The 20,831-nt window shown below is 41.5% G+C and overlaps 1 protein-coding gene across 6 annotated transcripts in view; it reads right to left on the reverse strand.

Annotated features, from left to right (window-relative positions):
• Window positions 1–20,831, reverse strand: part of SASH1 (SAM and SH3 domain containing 1) — a 189,412-nt gene that overhangs the window by 23,958 nt on the left and 144,623 nt on the right. For 5 of the 6 annotated variants that reach the window (XM_053937995.1, XM_053937994.1, XM_053937996.1 and 2 more), the window contains 2 exons: window positions 7,755–7,887; window positions 3,367–3,713 (listed from right to left, as the gene is read on the reverse strand). In XM_053937995.1, coding sequence (XP_053793970.1) covers window positions 3,367–3,713; window positions 7,755–7,887 — 480 coding nt within the window. Of the gene's footprint in view, window positions 1–3,366; window positions 3,714–7,754; window positions 7,888–8,092; window positions 8,139–20,831 lie in introns of those variants that run through there. The other variant, XM_053937997.1, reaches the window with a different exon arrangement.

A 20,831-nucleotide genomic window follows, 5' to 3' on the forward strand; every position in this document is an offset into this window, starting at 1 on the left:
TCTGGGCTCTGAGTGTGGTTTTGAAGACAGGCAGATGCCTACTATAAGTATACTTTTCAGAGTCAGAGCTGAGATAAACAGGAGGAAGAAGATCAGCGCTTGTGAACTAAAAGTTCTTAGGGTCTGAACTACCCAACAGAGTAACTTGAAAGACACTTAAGAATCAATTAGGTATTGATTAGAAATTGGCTCAGACCTACAAAGGATTGTGAGTCAGTGAAAACCCACCAGCTGAGACCTACCAGCCTGCTTTGTCTATTAGGAAGAAGCAAGCTGTATAAACTGTGACACTTAATAAACAATTATAAGAATTCTTTATTTTAAAGTAAGCACTCTTCCTGTTCACCACTTATAAGCATACATATTAATAGCTTTTAAAAGGTTTTATTTATAGCTTCTTGCTGCTTACACCCAAAAAACTTGGATGACAGTTTTTGTACCCACTACAACTCTAGTGGAACTCAAAGCCAGCTTTGTCTAGGCCCCACACACATTAAAGAGAATGCTGCGATATAGAATTTTTCTAAGTGTGTTTTTTTTTTCCCAGAAGGAAATGTGACTATGGCACAGGTTTTAAAAATTGTTTTTAGACAACATTTGAGACCAACCACAAGTAATAAGATCAGTTTCTAAAGCACAGCATGTTTAGCTAGGAGTGATTTGGTCTTTCTGTGAAGAACCATTATAACTAATCCTACAGCATATGGTAATCCCAGCAATGAAGAGAGGACATCTGGAACTGCTTGGAACTTCTCTGAGCAAACTTGTCTGTCAAACCAGCCAGGGCTCCTCCTAAAGAAGTCTTCTTGGAGAGCAAGACAACTGTTGGTTCAAAGCTTCTGAGTAAATACACCTTATTAAGGATGCTTGTTGTTTCACTATGGACCTCCCCATACATTTAAAATTTAACCTCCATCTTCAGATTCCAGTAGGGACCCTGGCAATCCTGCAGCAAACAAAAGGTCTGTGGATGAGGAGAGGGATATTCAATGGAATGGCCATGCAATCAAAAGTATTATTCTTCTGGGAGAAAAGAAAAACTGATGCCATTTGAAATTTTCATGCATGTCCAGGCCACTGAAACAAATATAAATGACAAAAATGAATGGCAAGGCAAGACAGAGTGACCAATTCCACTGAATACAGAGGCATTGCAATTTCCCTGAGGTTGCAGCAAACAAACATTAACTGTTTCTAAGAAGGAGCGGCATCAGTTAAAGCTTGACAGCTATTTGTGGTTTCACGAAGTGCATTGAAAAAGTTAGTAAGGGCAGCAGGTCTCCAACATTTATCCCCTTCACACAAGGCTGGAGAAGCAGCTGACTGAGAAGTTCCTCAACAACAACAAAACACTGTCCATTTCTTTAACTGTATCTCTGTGATTAAGCAAAGGTCAGTGCCAATAGTTTTCATAATGAAATTATTATGGCGAGACAAGACAAACTTATTAGAAGAACTGAAGAGTTTGTTTCTGTCATCTGTATTTACCAAGTCAGTTTCAGAGGGTATTTTTAATTATGGAGCATCTCTAGAATATCTGAAGTATGCTTTTTGGTTCCAGATAACCTTATTATTCAACCCACAGAAGGACAGGCAAGGTTTCTCCTATCATTGCAATATCCTTACAGGAAAATAACATCTTCTGAGTACAATGTCTGTAGCAATAAACAGTATCCTGTGAGGGGCAAGGTAAGCAGTCAATGCAGAAGAAGCAATAAAGCTGCCAAGAGAGAATGTTCATGGTAGTGGGTAGGAAAAAAATCCCAGTATTTTGTGGCCAAAGAGCAAAAAGTGAACCATGAAGACTTGGTCACCTCCCATAGGCTATTCAAGGAGACCACAGCTGTCACTCTTGTAACTTATATCAGAAGAAATTAAGCAGAGACCTCTCAAAAAAAAAAAAAAAAAAAATCTGTTATTTAAGAGGAAAAGCTGTTTCTACTGTATTGTTCACTGGAATATCTTGCTTAATGTTACGAGTGCACTGCTGTTTCCATCCACTAAAGTAGGGAACATTGTCAACCAGACAACAGACTAGCTGGCTCAGCGTTGGAGATCTGGCACCAAAGGCAAGTTCCTAGGAAACTCAGAATCATGGTTAATGGAACTGTCAAAACTGGGTCATATAATCAGGAAACAGCTTTTGATCCCTCTGGAGTGTTCAAATCACTTAAATTCTCACAAAGTAAGTACAATTTCCTCTTTTGACCACCTCTTGTTCCTTTTCTGTAATGCTCTGAGGGAAGGTGCCACCTTCATTCCCTGCTAGAAAGAAGGAGCAGTAGTGACAATTCTGGTGGTGGTAAGCAGCAAGCAGGAGGGCAGTGACTACCTAATGCTAAACTCTCTTTCTGCAGCTGTGTATGTAAGGGAGAATACTGATTGGGTGAGTGAACTGGTGAGATGCAATCTGAGAAGGGAAGGGCCAATTTAAGGCAATGACAGCTGAAGAGAAATAGAACACAGTTAAGTAACAACACTCTATTACTTTGAAAATCTTGTTCGTCTCTTGGTACCCCTTGAAGAGAATAGTGACTCCCAAAGCATCACAAAGAAGATATTTGTAGCATCTCAAACCTTCTCTGTTCACTGGTGATCTCTATTTCTGCACTAGGCGAATTAAAAAAGCAGAATTTTGTCATATTTGCTCTCTCTCACTGAGTTATTCTGTACATGCAGAAACAGCAGAGTCAACAGAACTCTTCTCTGACAAGATTTTATCAAGCTCTTCCCTTACACCTGCATTATAGTGCTTAAGAGTTTCTCATGGCAAAGAAAGCAGAAGCACTGCATTTAGTTAAAAGTACAAAGCAGAAAGTGTTCACTGCAACCTCACAGAAACTGGAAGACCACCTTCATGGCAACTCGTTGACTCACAGACTTTTGGTGGATTCTCAAGAGAACCCTTTTAGTACAGCGATCCACTGTGGCAGCCCACTTCCTCTTGGCCTCCTCATCCTCCTCTAGCAGGCATCTCCTCAGGTCCTGCTTGTCGGCCTTGCTCAGGGTCCTGTCAGTAACGGGACGCACCAGCTGTGAGAGGTTGAGGTGACTGTACAGGCTTCTCTCCACCACATAGGTGATATTGAACTCGCTGACAGAGGTGCGCCCTCGTAGCCTTCTGTTTGGGAAGCCACAACCTCCACCCCCTTTCGTTTTGTGCCGCAGTAATTGTAGGTCGCAAGTTGTGGGGGATGCTCCTTTCCTAGCAGGGCGCTGGCAAAGAAAAGCTCTGGAACAGGAATAGTTAGTATCCATTTTCTTCAATCGGATCTGCTTCCTTACACTCTGAATCTCCTCCAGGGACACCAGAAGATGGTGCTTGTGCCTGTTGCTGTCATAAAAGCAAATGCTTTCTGTACTTACCCCATGGCTCAGTGAGCCGAGGCTCTTCTTCATTTCCCCATCTGTCAAGGACCGGCAAACTTTCTGGGACTTCTCCTCTTCTGGGTAAGAGAAAAATGTCCCAAGTTTCTTGGGAGGCTTGATAAGGCCACGGCTATCAGTTTTGCTGAAGGTCTTCACCAGCTTCCGGTTAGCTCCCCACGTATCAAGACTGCTGGATGAGGGAGAAGTAGTAAGTGAGTCCGAGTCATCCTCTGGCTGCTTTTCGCAGGAGCTGTCAAAGTAGAATTGCTTCTTGTGAACTCCAGAGTAAAGTGCTGATCTGTCATCCAGTATAGGAGAGTTGTCAAGTGAGTGCTCTTCCACACCTATAGGGGACAAAAGCAGCACAACACTTGTCATGGTTCGTAATTCTCCAAGATGTTTCCCTGTACAGTCTTACTGTATTTATGCAAGATATCAGCCACTTAAATTGGAAGAAAACTATTTTTGATGTAAATTGCTCAGAAGTTAGTTTTGAGTGGATAAACCTGAAGCAGTTCCTCCCATTTGTGAAGTGAGAATGCTGGGATTAGTTAATAACAGACAGAAGACAACACCCTGAAAGTAAACTCATCATTATTTTAAGCTTCTCTCTTTCATCTGCAGCTAAGACCACAGATATTCACACTAACAATCCCTTAAAAGCTGGAGCTGGGATCTGTTTCTCATGTTTTTCTTCTGATACTTGCATATGATGCTCAGCTCTAGTGAGCTTACAATAGGTCAGAAGTACACCTAGATATTAAAACCCAAACAAGTACCTCTCAGGTCCAGTTTTCCAATACCTAGTGCTCCTGTGGCTGCAGAAAGGAGTATTTTTTGCAGAAAGTTATGGAGCTGAACTCCAGGATGAAATTTAAAGTTATAGGATTTTGATGGGGGAAGAGACACCAGTTTTAATCACACAGAATTTATTTAGCAGATGCAAAAACAAAGAAGTAGGTCAAATTGCAGATGTGCCAATTTCAACAGTGTCCTGGTAATGAAAGAGACCCTTGGTTTTCATCAAATTTTTCCAGAAAATATTTTACAGGAATATTTTGCAACATAAGTACTGGACATGGGCAGATAGCCAGGTTTCCTTTTTGGAGTGGAGAGAAGGGAATAAAGAACTTGAAACTGCAATTCCTTTTAACATTTATCATATAAGAAACTTTTCTCTGGTGTTTTCCTTTGAGTAAAGTATAGGTACAGGTTTTAGATGCAGGAACAAGGTTAGAGTAAAAAAAGTACACATCCATCTCTTTCTCCCTGACAAATTTCACAGCATTCCTAGCTATGTTTCAGACACACACACACACACACAAATATGACTGTATTTATTTCTTGCCAAAACAAATGTCTTTATGACCTAATTTTGCCTTCATCTTTGATTGCTTCCACAGTCTTAGAGCAGAGTAAAATTTGAACTCTTACCAAAATACTGACAATTTACTAAACTGACTCATTCAATAACAAAGGACACCTTTCACAATGACAGATTAGCAGCCCTGTATAGGATTCCTGCCTCACCTTCAGTTCACTCTGTTAGCAAAACATATTTGACATACATTTGTTGAAACCTAACATGCTATTTTACTATGATAAAGCTTATCATGACATTGAAGGGATCACATCTGACATGCAACTTTCACTCTTTAGAAATTTATTGGGGTAGGTCTGTAGATTGGAGTCCTGTTTTGACACCACTTTCCCTGGACTGTCCAGCTTGCACTTCTTCCCCTCTACATCTTAATTTGAACAGAAAATAGACATTCTCCTGGGACTGAGTATGTACTGATAAACAATTTTAGTCCACTAAGTAAATATGTTTTTAAACAGCTTGTAAAATATGCATTGTGTGTCAATGCTGTAACAGATGTTATTTGGAGTGAGTCCATTACACAAAGCCATAATGACACAGATGTAGATCTGATGCATTTTTAAGTGCTATATAAGAATGGTGCCCAGGAATTAGGAAGTTTCAGTTATTTGGCTCACTTAGGAGCAGATTAAGACAAAATACATATGGATTCAGATACTGGCAAATTCTATCAGCTTGGCCAAATGTACATTCGTTGTGATAACACAGTCAGTAATAGAAATGTGGGAGAAGAATCTGAGACTAGTGTGCTTTTCTTTAAAATCTACAGGAACACATAAGGGAAATTTGGCAAAGTTGTTCTTTGTGAAGAAATTTTTGAGTAGGATTATGCAGGATCTTTCTTCCAGGAAACTGCATGTCAGTTTTCAAAGTAAGTCTACTCTTGTACTATATTAAAGGCTGTTGAACATTAATGAATTTATTTAAATGTTACTGATGTTACTCAATCAAATATTATAGCCAACCTAGTCCCCAAAACCTTGTCACCTATGATTTCACATTACTTCATATTCAAAGAACCATAGCAAACAGCTCAAAAACTAATCCAGTTCAACCGCAGGTAACTTGGAAGGCCAGACAGGAATCCCAAATCTGACCACCCTATTTTTTGTGATCTTGTACAGCCCTCTGACATATCCAATTGGTAATACAGACCTGAGTTATGAGAGACTCGGACAACGTTTATGAAGCACTTTTAATTTGCCATATGAAAATCTGGGTATCAGATTTCCTGAAAGAAAAGTCATAGATATCTACTGCTAAGGTAGACCTGGCTACTTAGGGGGCCTTCCAGTTATACAGAAGTTATGCAGAATTAATCCACGTTGTTATTTAGCAATAATTCATTCTGCTATTGAGTTTTCCAAGAGTCAATCTACAAAGAAACTCCAGAGTGATAGATAAAGTACAAACTCAGAGTTAGAGATAATTTAATCAAAGAAGCCTAGAGCTAGAGAAGACAGACAGCAGATGGGAAAAGAAGGAAGGTGAACAAACTTTTTTTTTTTAATACAGTTGCTAGTTCAGTGCTTTTTCTGCAGGGGGCAGGGGTGGAAAAACTCTAAGGAAATAAAAACCCTGGAAGGAGTGGCACACTTAAGTAAAAGACTGAGGTAGAAAGGAAATAAGGAGGTAAAGTACTGTAAGAAAGGATACAGAGGGCAAGACAGATACGTAACATGTAGAAGAGAAAGTCTGGTTCAACTGCAGCAAGGCATCTGCATGCCCAGCAGCCCCTGAGCTGCCAGCTCCTGTGTCTGCTCCCATCCCTGGAGCCTCCCCCTGATTACTCCCTGCAGCTTTTCCCAGACCCCTGGGGAGAGAAGGAGGAGGTAGGACAGGCTTCTCTGAGGGCCATCTTTCCCCAGAGCAATGGAAAAACAGTCCTATTTTGTTTGTCCCGTCTCAAAATCCACATCTTTGTTTCCAAGGTATCCAAGCTTTATGCTCATCATATGAGGTGATAAAGCCTTTCCAGACAGAGACATCTGCCTGTTCCAGAGCTCTAGACAGGCTGTGTCTTTCACCCCAGCCGGTAACACCAACCAACATAATGTAGAAGAGGCAGGCTAGATCACAGATCTGCCAGCAGCTTCCTGCCACATACGCAAGATGCACATGTTCTCCTTAAATGCACTGGGGAAGAATCATCATACTGCTCAGCTCACTGCAGAGCTGAGAGGAATTGGCATATGATGCCGGGAAGGCCACCAACATAGAGAAGTGCCCACAATTCCAGTGGGGACTCAAGCATAGCTGTGCAGAGAGGCTCCTGAGGATCAGGCTCCATTAATCTGAGTGCACACACATGCATACAGGTCATCCAGAGTTAATTCTGCAGCATTGTGTTCCCAGGGCCTGAACTCTGCTTCCCTTTCCCCACCCTTCTCCTCCTCCTCCCTTCTCTCCCCCTTTCTGTAGGGAACAGGGCTCATTCAGAAGCCAAATTGCAGACAGGAACCCCTGGAAGCAGAAGTCACAATGCAGCCTCTATCCCACAAAAACGTCTGATAGAGGTTCTGTATTTTTGCCACAGGGTGATGCCATGTTGTTCAACTGCACCACCAGCCAGCTGCTACCCTCCCAAAATGAGCAGGAGCTTCACCTGTGTGCCACCCAGGGCCTGGGAGGTGGGAGCAGTGTGGTAATAGCTCCACTTACCTCCTTGCTGAGCTTGTGGGGCAGCTGGCTGGGATTGCTCCCAGGCTTGTTCCCTCCCTAGCATGGGGCATAAAACATAAGCCAATTTCTAATCTCTTAATGAGGGGCTCTCCAGTGTTGCTCTGAGAATACCAGATCAGCAGTAACCACATTCTAGGCTGTCACTTTCCTCCTTCTAGAGCCTAAAAATTCGGTAACTTAAGGCATGCACAATAGACAAGGCAGTTGTTCCTACCATCCCTTATGAATACTCCACCCCTCCCTCCCCCAATCCTCCACTTTCTGTCCCCTGTCAACAGAAACATGTATTCACACAAACAGTTTTAACCATGTTGCTTTTTACCTTCTGTGCTGGGTTTTTTCATTTCTTCAACCCTTATGAGTTTCTTCCTGACTCTGCGAGTAGAATTCACCAGCTTGTGCAACCTCTTAAACTTCACCGACTCCTCTGTTTCATCATCGGATTGTTCTCTTGACTGGCAAAGAAACAAAGGGAATATTAATAAAGCAGCAGTTCCATGGCTTGCTCCTTCAAGTCAAGTTAACCCAGCTCATCTGCTGCGTTGTGTCAATGCAGCTCTGTAACTAGTGTTGTATTTTCAGCTCGGGTCAGACAGAAACATTTAAATTACTGAGGGTTTTCTTTTTTTTTCTTTGTCTTTTCCTGAAAGCATGACATACCATTTTGATTTCTAAATCTGTGCAATGTAAGATCCTAGGCACCGAAATGCATTCCTGCCCTTGTCTTTCTTCATATGCATTGTGTAATAACTACTTCCACGTCCTCTTCCAGTATGTTTCAGGCAGGGCTCTTTTCCAGGATTCTTCTCACCATACCAGTTATGCTCCCGTGGTTTAGTCAGTCCCTGGTCTGTCTGGCATCTCAGAATTTGCTATTTAAACCTGGTTATAAACAGCTTTTCCAAACTGAAGTTGTCACTGACGACTTCTCTTCCCCGCCCCCCCCACCACCAGTCTTCCCAGAAAATCAAAAACAGCAGCACAAGAAAGGGATGGGAAGGAAAGGAAGGAGGAGACCTCATCTGCCTCACTCAGAGACTGCCACAGCTACAGAATCTTCCCTTCCTCCTCCCTGTTCCTTACACTCCTCCTTAAGGCTCTTGAGGCTCAAATTAAGATGGACAGAGCATTCCTCCAGCACTGACCAAGGGAAAACTCTGACCTTTTCAGATATACAGTGCAGTCCATATTCCCCAGCATCCCGTTTCATTTTGCATCTGATCCAGTATGCTCAGTTCCAGCTGTTTTCCCTCAAGTATCAAACATTACAGAGACAAAAAAAAATTCCCTTCTCTCCAGCAGCAGTGACACAACAAGCTGAAACAATCCATTCCTTGTGAACGAGAAGACAACTTCGATTTTCGAGCCAGATCCAATGTTCAACGTGCTACTTCCTCTGTTTTAATCAGTTCAGAATGTGGAAGGCGGCGGGGGGAAGGGCAGGGAAGGGGAGAGGAGAGGAGGCCAGCAGGGCTCTCCGGCTTGGCCAGGACAGCCCTGGCATCCCGCGCCGCTGCACATTCCTGCGCACAGCACAGGCTCCAGCTGGAGTGCGGTATGGATCATATACCTTACATTGTTTGCACTCATCGTCCCAGCCAATTCACAGCATTCCTAATGGCCAGCTCTAAAAACCCTCATGCAACTTCCTGTCAGTGCAGCTATCTGGGTTTCTACTCATCCTTTCTGCTCATCCTTTTTTCTCCTTCTCCTTAATTAAACTTTTAAAAATAAAGATTCCCAAGAGATGCAAGCTGAGTAAAAACAAACAAAAAAAACCCATCCCCTTGTCTTCCCAGCAAAAATGCTGTCTGCTTATCTGGAGGATGAATAAGAGAGGCCAAACATAAAAATGCTTTCTGCTTTTGTAGTGCACTTAAATACCAGGATGAGGTACTGAATGAAGATGCCATGGAGCAGGACACCAATTAGCAGCTGCACTGGAATGCTTCCAAAGGCACACACAGTGCCTGACAGAGCCAAGGCAGCTCTGAAAGCCTACCTCCCAGGCATGCACCTCACATGGGCCCCAGAACCACACCAGAGCAAACTTCAACAAATTTCTGCAAGGGCACTGCCCATTACCAGCTTCCCACAAACTTTGCATTACTCCAAAATAAAGAAGAATACCAAACTGACCACATATGGCCGTAGGAATTGTCAATCTATCATCCAAGAATTGCACAAATGTGTTTACTGTGGTTACAGACTGGCTAGGTAATTAATAAACTTCCTTTGGGAAAAATAGGACTGTAAAGAGTACCAGGGTTGTTTACATGAAGTAAATTAAGCAACAACATGAACATTAATTCAGAGATTATGCCTAGGACAACTTAGTGATATGTCAAACAAGACAGACACATTTAGATAAGATGATGAATGAATTATTGACTGTAATCAAGAAGTTCAGTCAAGACTTCTTGGGCCATTAAGTGCATCCTGGCAAGCAACCATCGTGCATATTCTGCACTCAATATATGTTTATTTTAAATGCAATTAGGGGATTGCTTTCCACCATTACTTTTTGTACACCCTCAGTTTGCAAGACTACTGTTTTTGAAACTGTGAGCTCTGTAAAGGAACTGTGCCCCCTCAGGGTTATGAAGACTCAACAACAACAATGACAACGAAAGAGCTTTTACATTGACATTTGCATTCACAAGTACCATAGCAAGAGCAAGTGTCAAAACAGCCTCAGCTCAAGGTACTGAAATTAGACCTGAGTGAGTGGTACAGACGGTGCTCACCATACTTCAAAATAAATAAAGCCCAATCACAATTAAGTGCCAGCTGCTTTTCCCCAATTCTTCAGGACTCCTAGTACCCTTTTGAGCCGGGGTTCTCTACAAGCAGTGACAGATCCTTTCTATTGCCCGTGCTTCGCAGGTAGGCGAGAACAGGTTGTGCTTTATGGGTAGATGAAAGACAAAGACAGTCTCCCTCCAGAATCCTACTTCCTATCATATCAGGTAGCATATGACAGAGAAATCTTCTACAGTGAAAAAGGATGGACAATAAGTTTATGCAAAAAGGCCTAAAAATTGTGACTACACAGTTGTGGTGCTGCTCAGGAAACTTTATTGTCAAATAATGCCAATTCCTTGAAAATGAATGCATTTTCAAAAAGGGTTACTCTTCACTTACTTTCTGTTTTTGAATCAACTTTTTAAGAAAGGCCTTGGAATTATCAAGTTTTCACTTTGGCACATGGGAAACAGAACTTGATTTTCCAGGTCAAGCAACGCTTTCTTTTACAGCTAATATTAAAGAGAAAACAGAAATGTAAAGCATTCAGGCGATTACCGAGGTATTTGGTCCATGCGTTGACTTCCTCAACCCAATCTACCCTCCCTTCTTTCATGGTGACCTAATTGCTTTTTTTGGTAACTGCCCCTGACTTCAGATGGGAATATTACCCCCATGTCCCCAAAGTATGGCGGGCTGGGCAAATGGCTTCCTAGACAGCTCTAGCAGTGAGGCCTTGGCACAGGGCTTGGATATAGCCAGCTGCCAGCCCTCTCTTGCTCTCTTCCCCCTTTACAGGCACTCCAGCATGCTGCAGCACTGCAGAAGGGTAAACGTGGTCTGTTATGGAGTGGCTGAGTCTGCAAGATGCTCAGCCACAGGCTTTCTGGCACTGGAGGAATCCATGCTGCACCCTGTCCACCAATGCCTCCTGTCCCCTGGCACATGGCTCTTCCACCAGGTCAAGCCTCGGTGTCCTTAATGTGCTGATAAAACAGCCAGAGCCCCTCCAGCTCCCTGTCCCCATGTGCACAGCCAAGGCAGCCCTGTGCCCTCAAGGGGACAACAAACAGATCTGCAGTACTGCAAATGGGAACAACTTAACTTCCATCTCCTCTGCTCCAAATTTTTCCATCCGAAAGCCCATATGGCTCAACTTCTAATTACTTTGGCTAATGCTGTATGTAGTAATTCTGTGGTGAATGCTTAAGTGTTTCATTTCTGGTTACCAGGGCAACATTACATCAGATTGCAGACAGCTGGCTCCACAGCCCTAAACCATAGCGAATTGGCCAAAGCCGAGGCACAAAACTTGCGCTGGTTGAAAGCGAGCACAGGGCTCAGCCGGGCTGCCGGGGACCCGGCGCAGCCCATGGGGTCCCTTGGCAGGGCTGGCTGGGTGGAGCCGCCCTTCCCCGCGCCTTGGAGCAAGTGCATCCCGCATCTGCAATGCTCTCACAGTGAGGAAACCTGCCAGCTTGGAGAGCTTGGCTGCACAAACGCGTGAAGGACTGCAGGGAAACAGGGACTATATTAACAGCATCTGGAAATACCAAGAACTGCATGCAGAGGACTGCAGCCTCCACGTACCACACGGCTGGAAAACTACAGAAAGGCCAAGGCCCATACCCACTGCCCAGCTTTTTGCTGCAAACAAATGTGGTCACAAACAATGAAGATGCTCTCAAATCCAAAAGAAATAAATCTCCTCTGCCACCTCTTGCCTCCCTTCACCTTGGAAAACTCCTACTTGTGCACCTCCAAGGGCCCTGCTTTGCATCACCTCATATGTAAGATCAAAGTAAAGAGCTTTATGTTCCGGAACAAATAGGAAATTAGCACATGTACTCTGACATTTTAGGAGCTCTTTACAGTTCTGCTCCCGGCATCCTTCTTGCTTTCTCTCCTGCTTTTCTCATGCAGGCTCTTTGCTGCTACTTGCTTGGGAGGCAGGGCACACGCCTTGCTCTGTTGCTCTCTAACATCCAGCCCATTTCACACGACACAGAAATAACAATCTTAACCTCCCTCTTTGAATTAGTGCTTCACAGAGAGAAAGGGAGAGTGAGAGAGAGAGAACTAACATTTATTAGTGTTCTTGGAATTAACTGGCAAAATGTAAACCAGAAGTAAGTAGCTGGCTTTTGACAGGACTATGTTTGGAAACACTTCATGGTTATAGCAGCAGCCCTTAAAAAACAGGCAAAGCTTGGTAGCCATGTCCCAATAAAAATGTGTAAGAAACATTAGGACAACATCCAGTTAAAGCTATCATAACTGATTAATTTGCTTCAGCTCCAGAAAAAACCCCAAACATATATGACTTTTACATGAGCCGTGTGAAGCCATTTAGAGAGATGTTAAAATTTTACAGTTCGCTTTATGCCCAGTAATAGTTCAGCCCCAAACTGAAATCTCTAGGAAACCTTCCATCTAAGAAAAAAGGAAATCTTTTAATACCTTATTAAACTTAAGCTGCAATTCTTTTTTGCTATCAGACAATTCCTGTTCAGCAAAGTGGGGCAAAAAGCATATTTAGATTCACACATCACACCACATCCCCCAGCCCTGGCTAGCTCACCTCAGAACTACAAGCTCTATAGTAAATGTGGTTTTAAAAGAGACTTTGCTGTTCCCTTTAGGAGATGTGGCTACACATGTCCTTTCTTCTTTCTAACAGGGTTTCCGTCTGCCAAAAATCTCAACCATTCTAAGTTTAAAAACTTTTTTATTAAAGATGCCTGGATAAAGTCAGAGACAGGAAAATAGAACAGAAAAGAACTTAAAAGCCCAAGGAAAGGAAAAGGAAAGCTAAGAAAAGCTATGCATGCTGTGCTGTGCCTAAGAATAACCACAAAAGCCTTTTCTCTTTCTCCCTCCCTGAAACAGGAGGCACATCCTCTCCACATCATGCTACATGCACAGTGACTTACCAGCTTCGGCATTTATAGGCCTAAAGCTCAGTTTCAAGTATTTTCCCCTGAGTCCTCAACCGCTGTCAGCTTTGTAACACTAAAATTTAGGAGCAGACACTTCTTCTTAAGTATTGAATTTGCTCTGAATCCTGCACACAAAATGCCTCTTCTCTCGAGTTACATTATCAGACACCAAACTGGCCCCGATTCCAGTGCTGAATATGTAAAGAAGATAAAAGCGTGATGCTGGACTCAATTAGCTGTTTTCTGCTCACTGATTGATTCCCCCAGTTACTTGCTAGCTGCATAACTTGCAAGAAAGGCATAAGTCATCAGCTTTAAGCAAATCTTCTATTCACCACAAGGAAAAAAGGGAGTGTTGTACATGGCAAACAATCCCTGTTTTCACTGACGAAGACTTGGTGACCTCTTGCTGGCCTCCAGTTCCTTAATTACTGTCTATGGAATTTCAGTGAAAGAAAAAAATACAGAGAATCTCTGCAAAGCCAGGACGAAGAGTGACCCTCAAACACCACCACTAGAGTGGAGGCTGTGTCTATAGGAAATGTAACTTAAACCCTTTACCAGGCTTTTTTTATTTTCTCATTTTTAAATCTTTTGTAAAAATCCCTGGAGAATTTCCCTTTATAAAGGGCTAATTTGAAGGGAAAATAAACCTTGCTAAAATGTTTTTTAACTTGGTGAACTTAGATACTTTTTTTTGATCTTGCCCCTCAGTTTCAGTACTAGAAAAGAACATAAACAGAAAGTGGAAAGAGAAATGCTGGTCCAGAAGTGGTGGCTTTATGAAGTATTTTAGTGTGACTTACAAGTTCTCTGACTCTGTCTCTGATCTCCCTTCCTAAGAAACAAACTCTGAGATGCTCAAGTAAATTGGCATTCCTTTTACCAACCACACCTTATCCCAAACCTCACAAAAAACCCAGAATTTGGACATTTCTTCTCAGACCACATGAAAACAAGGACCAAGATTGCTGCTTATTTGGAACACTGCTATCCAGGGGTGGAAAGCAGTAGCCTAGGCATACCACAACAGCACCCTCTTTAATCCAGAGAAGATTCTCCTTTATCAGGACCACACTATAAGTGGCCTGTTAATCTGGATTTACTGCAAATCAATCAATTGTGAATTGGACAAAACATCTATTTCCTTTGATGGCTGGCTAATTTTAATGAGCCCCCCAGTCAAACAGCCTTTTTCAATTTCTCAAATCACCTTTTTCGTAGTGACTGTACACAGCTTTTCCACTCCCAAGTGGTCATGTAAACTAGATTGACGAGTGTGCTGTATCTGGTTCTTACCCTTGAGTTACTTCAGCCCCAAAACTCTGATGTAAAGCCCAGTGGAAAATTCTGAGCTTCAGATAAAACCAGCTAGTGTTCTCCAGTTTCAATAACATACAAGCCCACATCAAGTGAAACATGACAGCAACTTCCTTGAAATGTATCCCAGATTCCCTTAAAAGTTCATGGCCATGAGTGAAACTGATCTAAGTTTGGGGCTTTGCAACTTGAGTTATAAAGGTTTTGGGTTTCATTAAGAAAGCTTCACAGACCTCTAATCCTTGCAGAGGCTGCTTAAGAAAACTGCATGAAACTAAGATGTGATAATCTGCATCATATCCTGAAGTTACAAATAATGGCCTCCAAAATTTTAAAGAAATTTAACAGAGGTCATCAATATATGTTTTTCCAAGAACATGAATTGCAAGGGCTGTACAAGTCTAAAATGTGCAGTGTCAGAGCCCGTAGGTAACCATGTCTGGGTTTGGTCTGTGATTACTTATAAGAAAATCAAAGGAGCATCCAACGGCTACTTTGGTGAGAGATATATTACACATTAGCTGGTGACGACACTGCTTGCTGAAATTAGTGGGAAATATTTGTCATAAGTAACGAGAGCATAAAAGTTTAATTCTCCCAGGAGGTCTGTCTTGATACAAGAATAGCTGCTTAGGCAAATTCCCAGCTGTTAACTGTTTCCAGGTTTTAGTTTAATTTTGAGAAGCACATTGCTGACATTTGTATCTGCAAGCCAGACACATTTCCTCGTGGCAAAGTGCTTCTCTCACTGATTAGCATAATTAATTTTAATGACATTACAACTGTACTCATGTACCACTTGTCATAGGTATAGGTAGCAGAATGAAGCTCTGTCTTACATTATGTTGTACCTGTTACAATGCAACATTCTTTTCTAATTCTCCCACAGACTCCTCTATACATGGAATCAAAAGTCTTTAACAAGACTCTCTCAACAGAACCTTATGTTTTGGCAAGGCTAAGAAGATCTAGGGAGAATTCCTATAGTTTGGCATAGGCTGTACTATTAATGAATGGAGTACTCTCGAAATCCAACTCTCGACATCTTGGAAAACCAAGGGTGAAACAGCAATGCATGAAACACAGCAAAATTCATATCAGAGAAACAAAGGAAGAATGAGAACTCTTCAGTGAAAGCTGTAGTAACTTAAATTACATTCTTATAGTACCTTCAAACAATCAGGCTGTTAATGTTACCATCCAAAGCATGAGGAAGGAAACACCAGCATTGGGGAAGGGGCACAAGTGGTAACCAATGAGAAGGCAATTAAAATTTTCTGTTGTACCACAAGGAAAGTTTATTCAGCCTGTGTCTGCCAAAAAGGGCAGTGAAACACATGGCTTTTGAAATTCCTAATTCTTGAACTGAGCAAAGCTTTTTTCTAATTTAACAGGCTTGAGGGCAGGGGAACCACATTATGGATTATAGTATCTCCTGCTGGCTGATGCATGGAGAACAGGAAAAAGCTGGTACCATCCCCTCACCCTCAAGGTAATAAGCAGAAAAAATAGGCAGCTGCCAAAAGGCAAGAAGGGTATATAAAAAAAGTGAACTACTATGTTAGAATAAATAATAAATTAATTTGCCTTCCCACCTCCCATCCTCTTCAAACACATGGCCAAACATTTTGCAATAAAATAAGTCAATAGGGCTTGTCTGAATGCAGGCAAACAGAAGCGGTTATGAACACGCCTGACTGCAGCCACTGCTTGTGTGTTACTGTAAGCTCTGAGTCATGACAGAAGGAAGATTTTTCTCAGAGACTTTACAACAGACTAACTACAGGAGAAACTCCTGCTGGCAGTGAGCAGGAGGTTTACTTGGGCTATATTACTGCCAGCTGCTCAGTACAATCCTATGGTGACAATGTTTAATCCTGCTAGGGACACATACCTAGCCAAGCTATATCTGATAACAACATGGGTGGCTCTTGCATGGTAATAATACTTAAAGATGTGACACAGTTTTATTCTGAATAATTTGTAGCAGTTTCTCCTGCAAATTCTGAAGTGTTCTAGAAAATTTCAGTAAAAAAATAGGTAAGAAGCTCCATAAGAATGTTCTACAAAACCAAATACAAACACATCAATGGTCTCATGCTTTGCTATCACCACTCCCCAGCACTGACCTTACTTTGGGTTGTGTCATGGGAACTGTAATGATGATTTGCACTTCTCTTATGAAGCTTTTTGTATTATTGTACCCATGGGAATTCCTGCTCTTATGCACAGATAGAGGGGAAAGATCATAACAAAATATGCTGTAATTCTTCTGCTACCAGCTTTCACCCAGAGGTGCTGGACACTGTCCCTGTGATCAATGGAAAAGGAGGGCAGCCAAAGCCTCCCAGGACAGGTTCCTGTGACAGGCACATAGCATGGGAATTCACCACTACCATTTTGAAGCATGTCTTATTATAAGTTCTTTTTCATCATAACTGTTACTAAGCACTAACAGTACTACAGGAAATTGGGTAGTAATAATAAATACACCACCCAATACAAAGAGGCACATCGGTTCCTGGCACATCGGTTCCTTCCAGGAAATCTTATCAGAAATTGGGTCACTAGATTCTTTGGAGCAAAGATGAAAGCTCTGCATTCATTCACAGCCACACTCAGCAGCAGCTCCCCTCTGTTACTTGAAAGAGCATGCAGAGCCTGGAGGCAGCAACAAGTTCTCCAAGGAGAACTAAAACACAGAAAAATCTTCTTCTACCCTTTAGCCTTTGATGGAAAAGAAACTTTACCAAAAATGGTGAGTCCTGGCATAACAGCAAAACCAGGGCTAAGACTTCAAAATATTCACATTGCTTCAAATCAAATGCTACTGTTTAAAGTAAAACAAACCTCATCGTACCCACTCTCTATGGATACCCAATATTGATTCCCAATATACATTGACTCTGAGCTGATTTCAAACAAATTAAACTGAATATAGCAAAAGAAGGACTTTTTTCTCTTTATGCTAACAGTCCTGTATTATGAGCAATAATAATGTTAACCAATGGTTAAAAATTTTAAGAATCCATCAGTACTATGAATAAAAATCAGTTAAAAAATAGCTGCATTTAGAAGGCATCCACATACTGAAATACAGCATAACCCTGAATAATGTGGATTTTCTGTAATTATGCTTAGATTTACTCTTGAGGTAATTGTTGCTACAGAAGTTACACTTTCATTATTTCTTTTCTTTCTGTTCTTCACACTTACCAAACACAGTAATGACTGTCATGAGTCAGAGATAATTGTATCAGCCTTATTTGTCACAGTCAGGTTTGTACCATGGGTACCATAATCCTGATTCAACAGCTTCAGCATATCTGGGACTGAAATGACTACAGCTCAAAGTCCATTTTCATCTGTTACTCTGCCTCTGATGCCTGTAGCAGACACAAACCCAATTCAGCACAGCCTTTCAACTTTTATCCCTATTTAACCACATGTTTAAAAAAAAAAAAAGAAATAATAGTAAGTACAAGAGTAACAAATTATTATCTCCGTCCAGCTAGAGCTATTGCTGTGTGGATTCAATGGACTGCCATCTGCTAAAAAAGGGATCTATAGAAAACAGAAAACAGAGGCAACACAGGTGGGAATTGTACCCAGCATCAGCCTCACGGCAGATGCAGATATGTACAGCACACTTACAGGTCTACACCACTGCTGCCACCTTCCTCAGATAAAACAAATGGGGTGCCAGTTTCCTACTGGTAACGTAATGATCCTGGGAAAACAAGTGGTGGGAGGGCAGGGATGTAAAACAGCACTGCAGGCCCCCCCACTGCCCATGTGTGGGCCATATTGTTGGAGGGAAATAGTGCTTTTGTTCTCTCCACTCAAATATTATGGCCTCTCTCCTGAGGCTCCTAAGGTGGGGTGATGTCAGATAAGCATGGCACAGCCCACTGTGGCACCTTTCAAATGAAGGCCAGCTACGCTACCTTGAAGTTTCCTGGATGGGTGAGCATTACTTGCTGATCAAAACCAAAATACAGAAGATGAGACCAACAAACCAGTTTAGACATAATTACAACTTCATTTAACTTGCATCTACAGCAACTGTCAGTGAAATTAATTACTGGTTTGTGTCAGTGTCAGCACACATATGATATATACTTCTGTCAAGCTCCCTGGTGCTTCCTCTTCCATTTCCCCACTCTGGCATGAAAGATGGCAAGTGGTACAATTAGTGGTCTTTAGCAGAGGGCACAGGAAAGAAACTGATTGACACACTGAACATACTGACTTTTCCTTGCACCGGTTTTCCAGGCTGGGCTGGTGCCATACCAGCAAGGGCTCTGAGGATGAAACAGCCCTATTTTAGATGAACTGAGAATGGCAGCCCCCAAAAGTTATCAAATGCTCTTCTATCTTTAGGAAGCATAAAAGGCACCTCAGTGTAAAGAAAGAATGTGATACAATTTTGAAGTCCTCTCTTTCCCTGGACTTTCTGACTCCTGAGGACAAATAGGGCCTTATCTACAATCCACAAAGGGATCCACTTGTAATCTGCACCTGCTTTACATCCCAATGCCTGGCACAAGGCAATGAAAGCTTGTCTAGTGTTTATGTGAACTGCCTTCATTGCAACAGAGATGAAACCTAAATATTCAGAAATAAATTTGTAAGAAAATGAGGCATTTTAGAGCTTTGATACATCTAACAGAAAAGAAAAACAGTTTCAACTGCAGACCTACATTAGCAAATAAACAACACACATATTTTGTTGTGAAATGGGGGGACCACAGCAGTGAGACTGAATGCTACTAATTACTCCATAGTGGCAAAAAAACAGGTCACCTACTGGCTTGGCAAGGCTTCTGTTTGTTTATTTGTTTCTTAAGAACAAACAAACAGGACATACAATTAAGAGCACAGCAATGACATGGGGCTGCCTGCCTTGGGATGCTGACTTTTCTACTCCTCACTCCTTTGTGGTTCATCTTTAGAGTTTAGTTTTGTTAAGGGTATGAAATGCAAGCTTCCATTTCCTGGAAGAGTAATTTAAAAGAGGAGAACCTGGAAAACGGAATCCTCAAATCAATCTTTAAAATGAGAATCTTTAAATCAACACCAGTTATGTTAGTCATAAACAAGACAGCTATAAAAGCTTTTTTTAAAAAGTGGTCTTTTCCTAAAAAGGAAGATAATAACTTATGATATATGCATTTTAGATATTATTTGTATGCTGTGGGCACAGCTGACTTGAAAGGAAAGGATTACTTAAAACCTTAGAACACTCCTGACATTCTGCCTTCATTTTTAGATTCTCTCATTGCTTAGATTCTAACTTGTTTTTGTTTTGTTTACAAAATGATCACATTGTTTCATTAAAAACTGCCTAGTAACAACTTGGCTGTGAGACTTGAAAAATAAAGAAATAAATTTAAAAAGCAAACAGAACCAAAAGAACCATTGCCCAAAGACTTCATATTCAAACCAGAAATGTTTAGTTCAGGGACTTGTATTTTCAATTACTTTCTGAGTTTAAGTATAAGGCAGTGGGCTACCTAAAAGTATATTTTTAATATATGGAAAACCATCTGTGCTTCATGGCCTATATAAAATGAGTAGGGTAATTAATTTTAAGTTGAGGTTCCAAATATGCAGAGTACAAATCACACAAATGGCACTGAAACTCAAACCATTTGGGAAAGAAAGGTCTTGAAAACAGAATCATCTTTGCATGTCTCAAAAACTGGTAATTTCAGATTAGTAGAGAGGTCCTTTGGCAAAAAGTCTGAGTGAACACATATCCTATCTCTAGATATATCTGATACTTTTCTTTGTTTGTTTTTCCCTTTTGTCAATTACAGCCCAAAGGCTTTCACCCCAGGTAACCTCAGTTTCATTCTTGTCCTCAAAAAAAAAAGTCAAGCTGAGTTTTGAACTTTCATTTCTGCAGATGATCCTCTTCCCTTGAAGGCAAGCAATTTCACAGCTTCTTTTAAAGGCAACTGGGATAAAAAACAGGAGCAAGAGCAAAAATCTTGATCCCCCCCACCCCTGAAGTTAGCAGAAATTTGGTTCAAATCCTACCAGAACAGCAGAGAGAGGCAACCAAGCTGTTGGCTCGAAGTACAAAGATGGCTTAGGGAAACAACTTTAGAGAAAAGGCGCCAAGTCATTCCGTTAGGGCAGAAATACTGAATCATGTTCAGTCCTCAAGAGATACACAGCTTTCAGTAATTCAACACAAGTGTAAAACACTATCAAAAGATTTAAGAGAGAAATTCATTATCCTTCTGCGATTTGACCATGGTAAATGTGAGTTTTGAGGGGCTTATGCTATAAGTACTCTGGACAAAAGCCTTAAAAGAAGGGAAAGTTCAAGCTATAAATACTAATGAGGAAAGATCCGACATCTTTCAGCTGGCTAAACAATCACT

This window comes from Vidua chalybeata, chromosome 3 (genome assembly GCF_026979565.1).
Source record: "Vidua chalybeata isolate OUT-0048 chromosome 3, bVidCha1 merged haplotype, whole genome shotgun sequence".
Taxonomy (NCBI): Eukaryota; Metazoa; Chordata; class Aves; order Passeriformes; family Viduidae; genus Vidua; species Vidua chalybeata.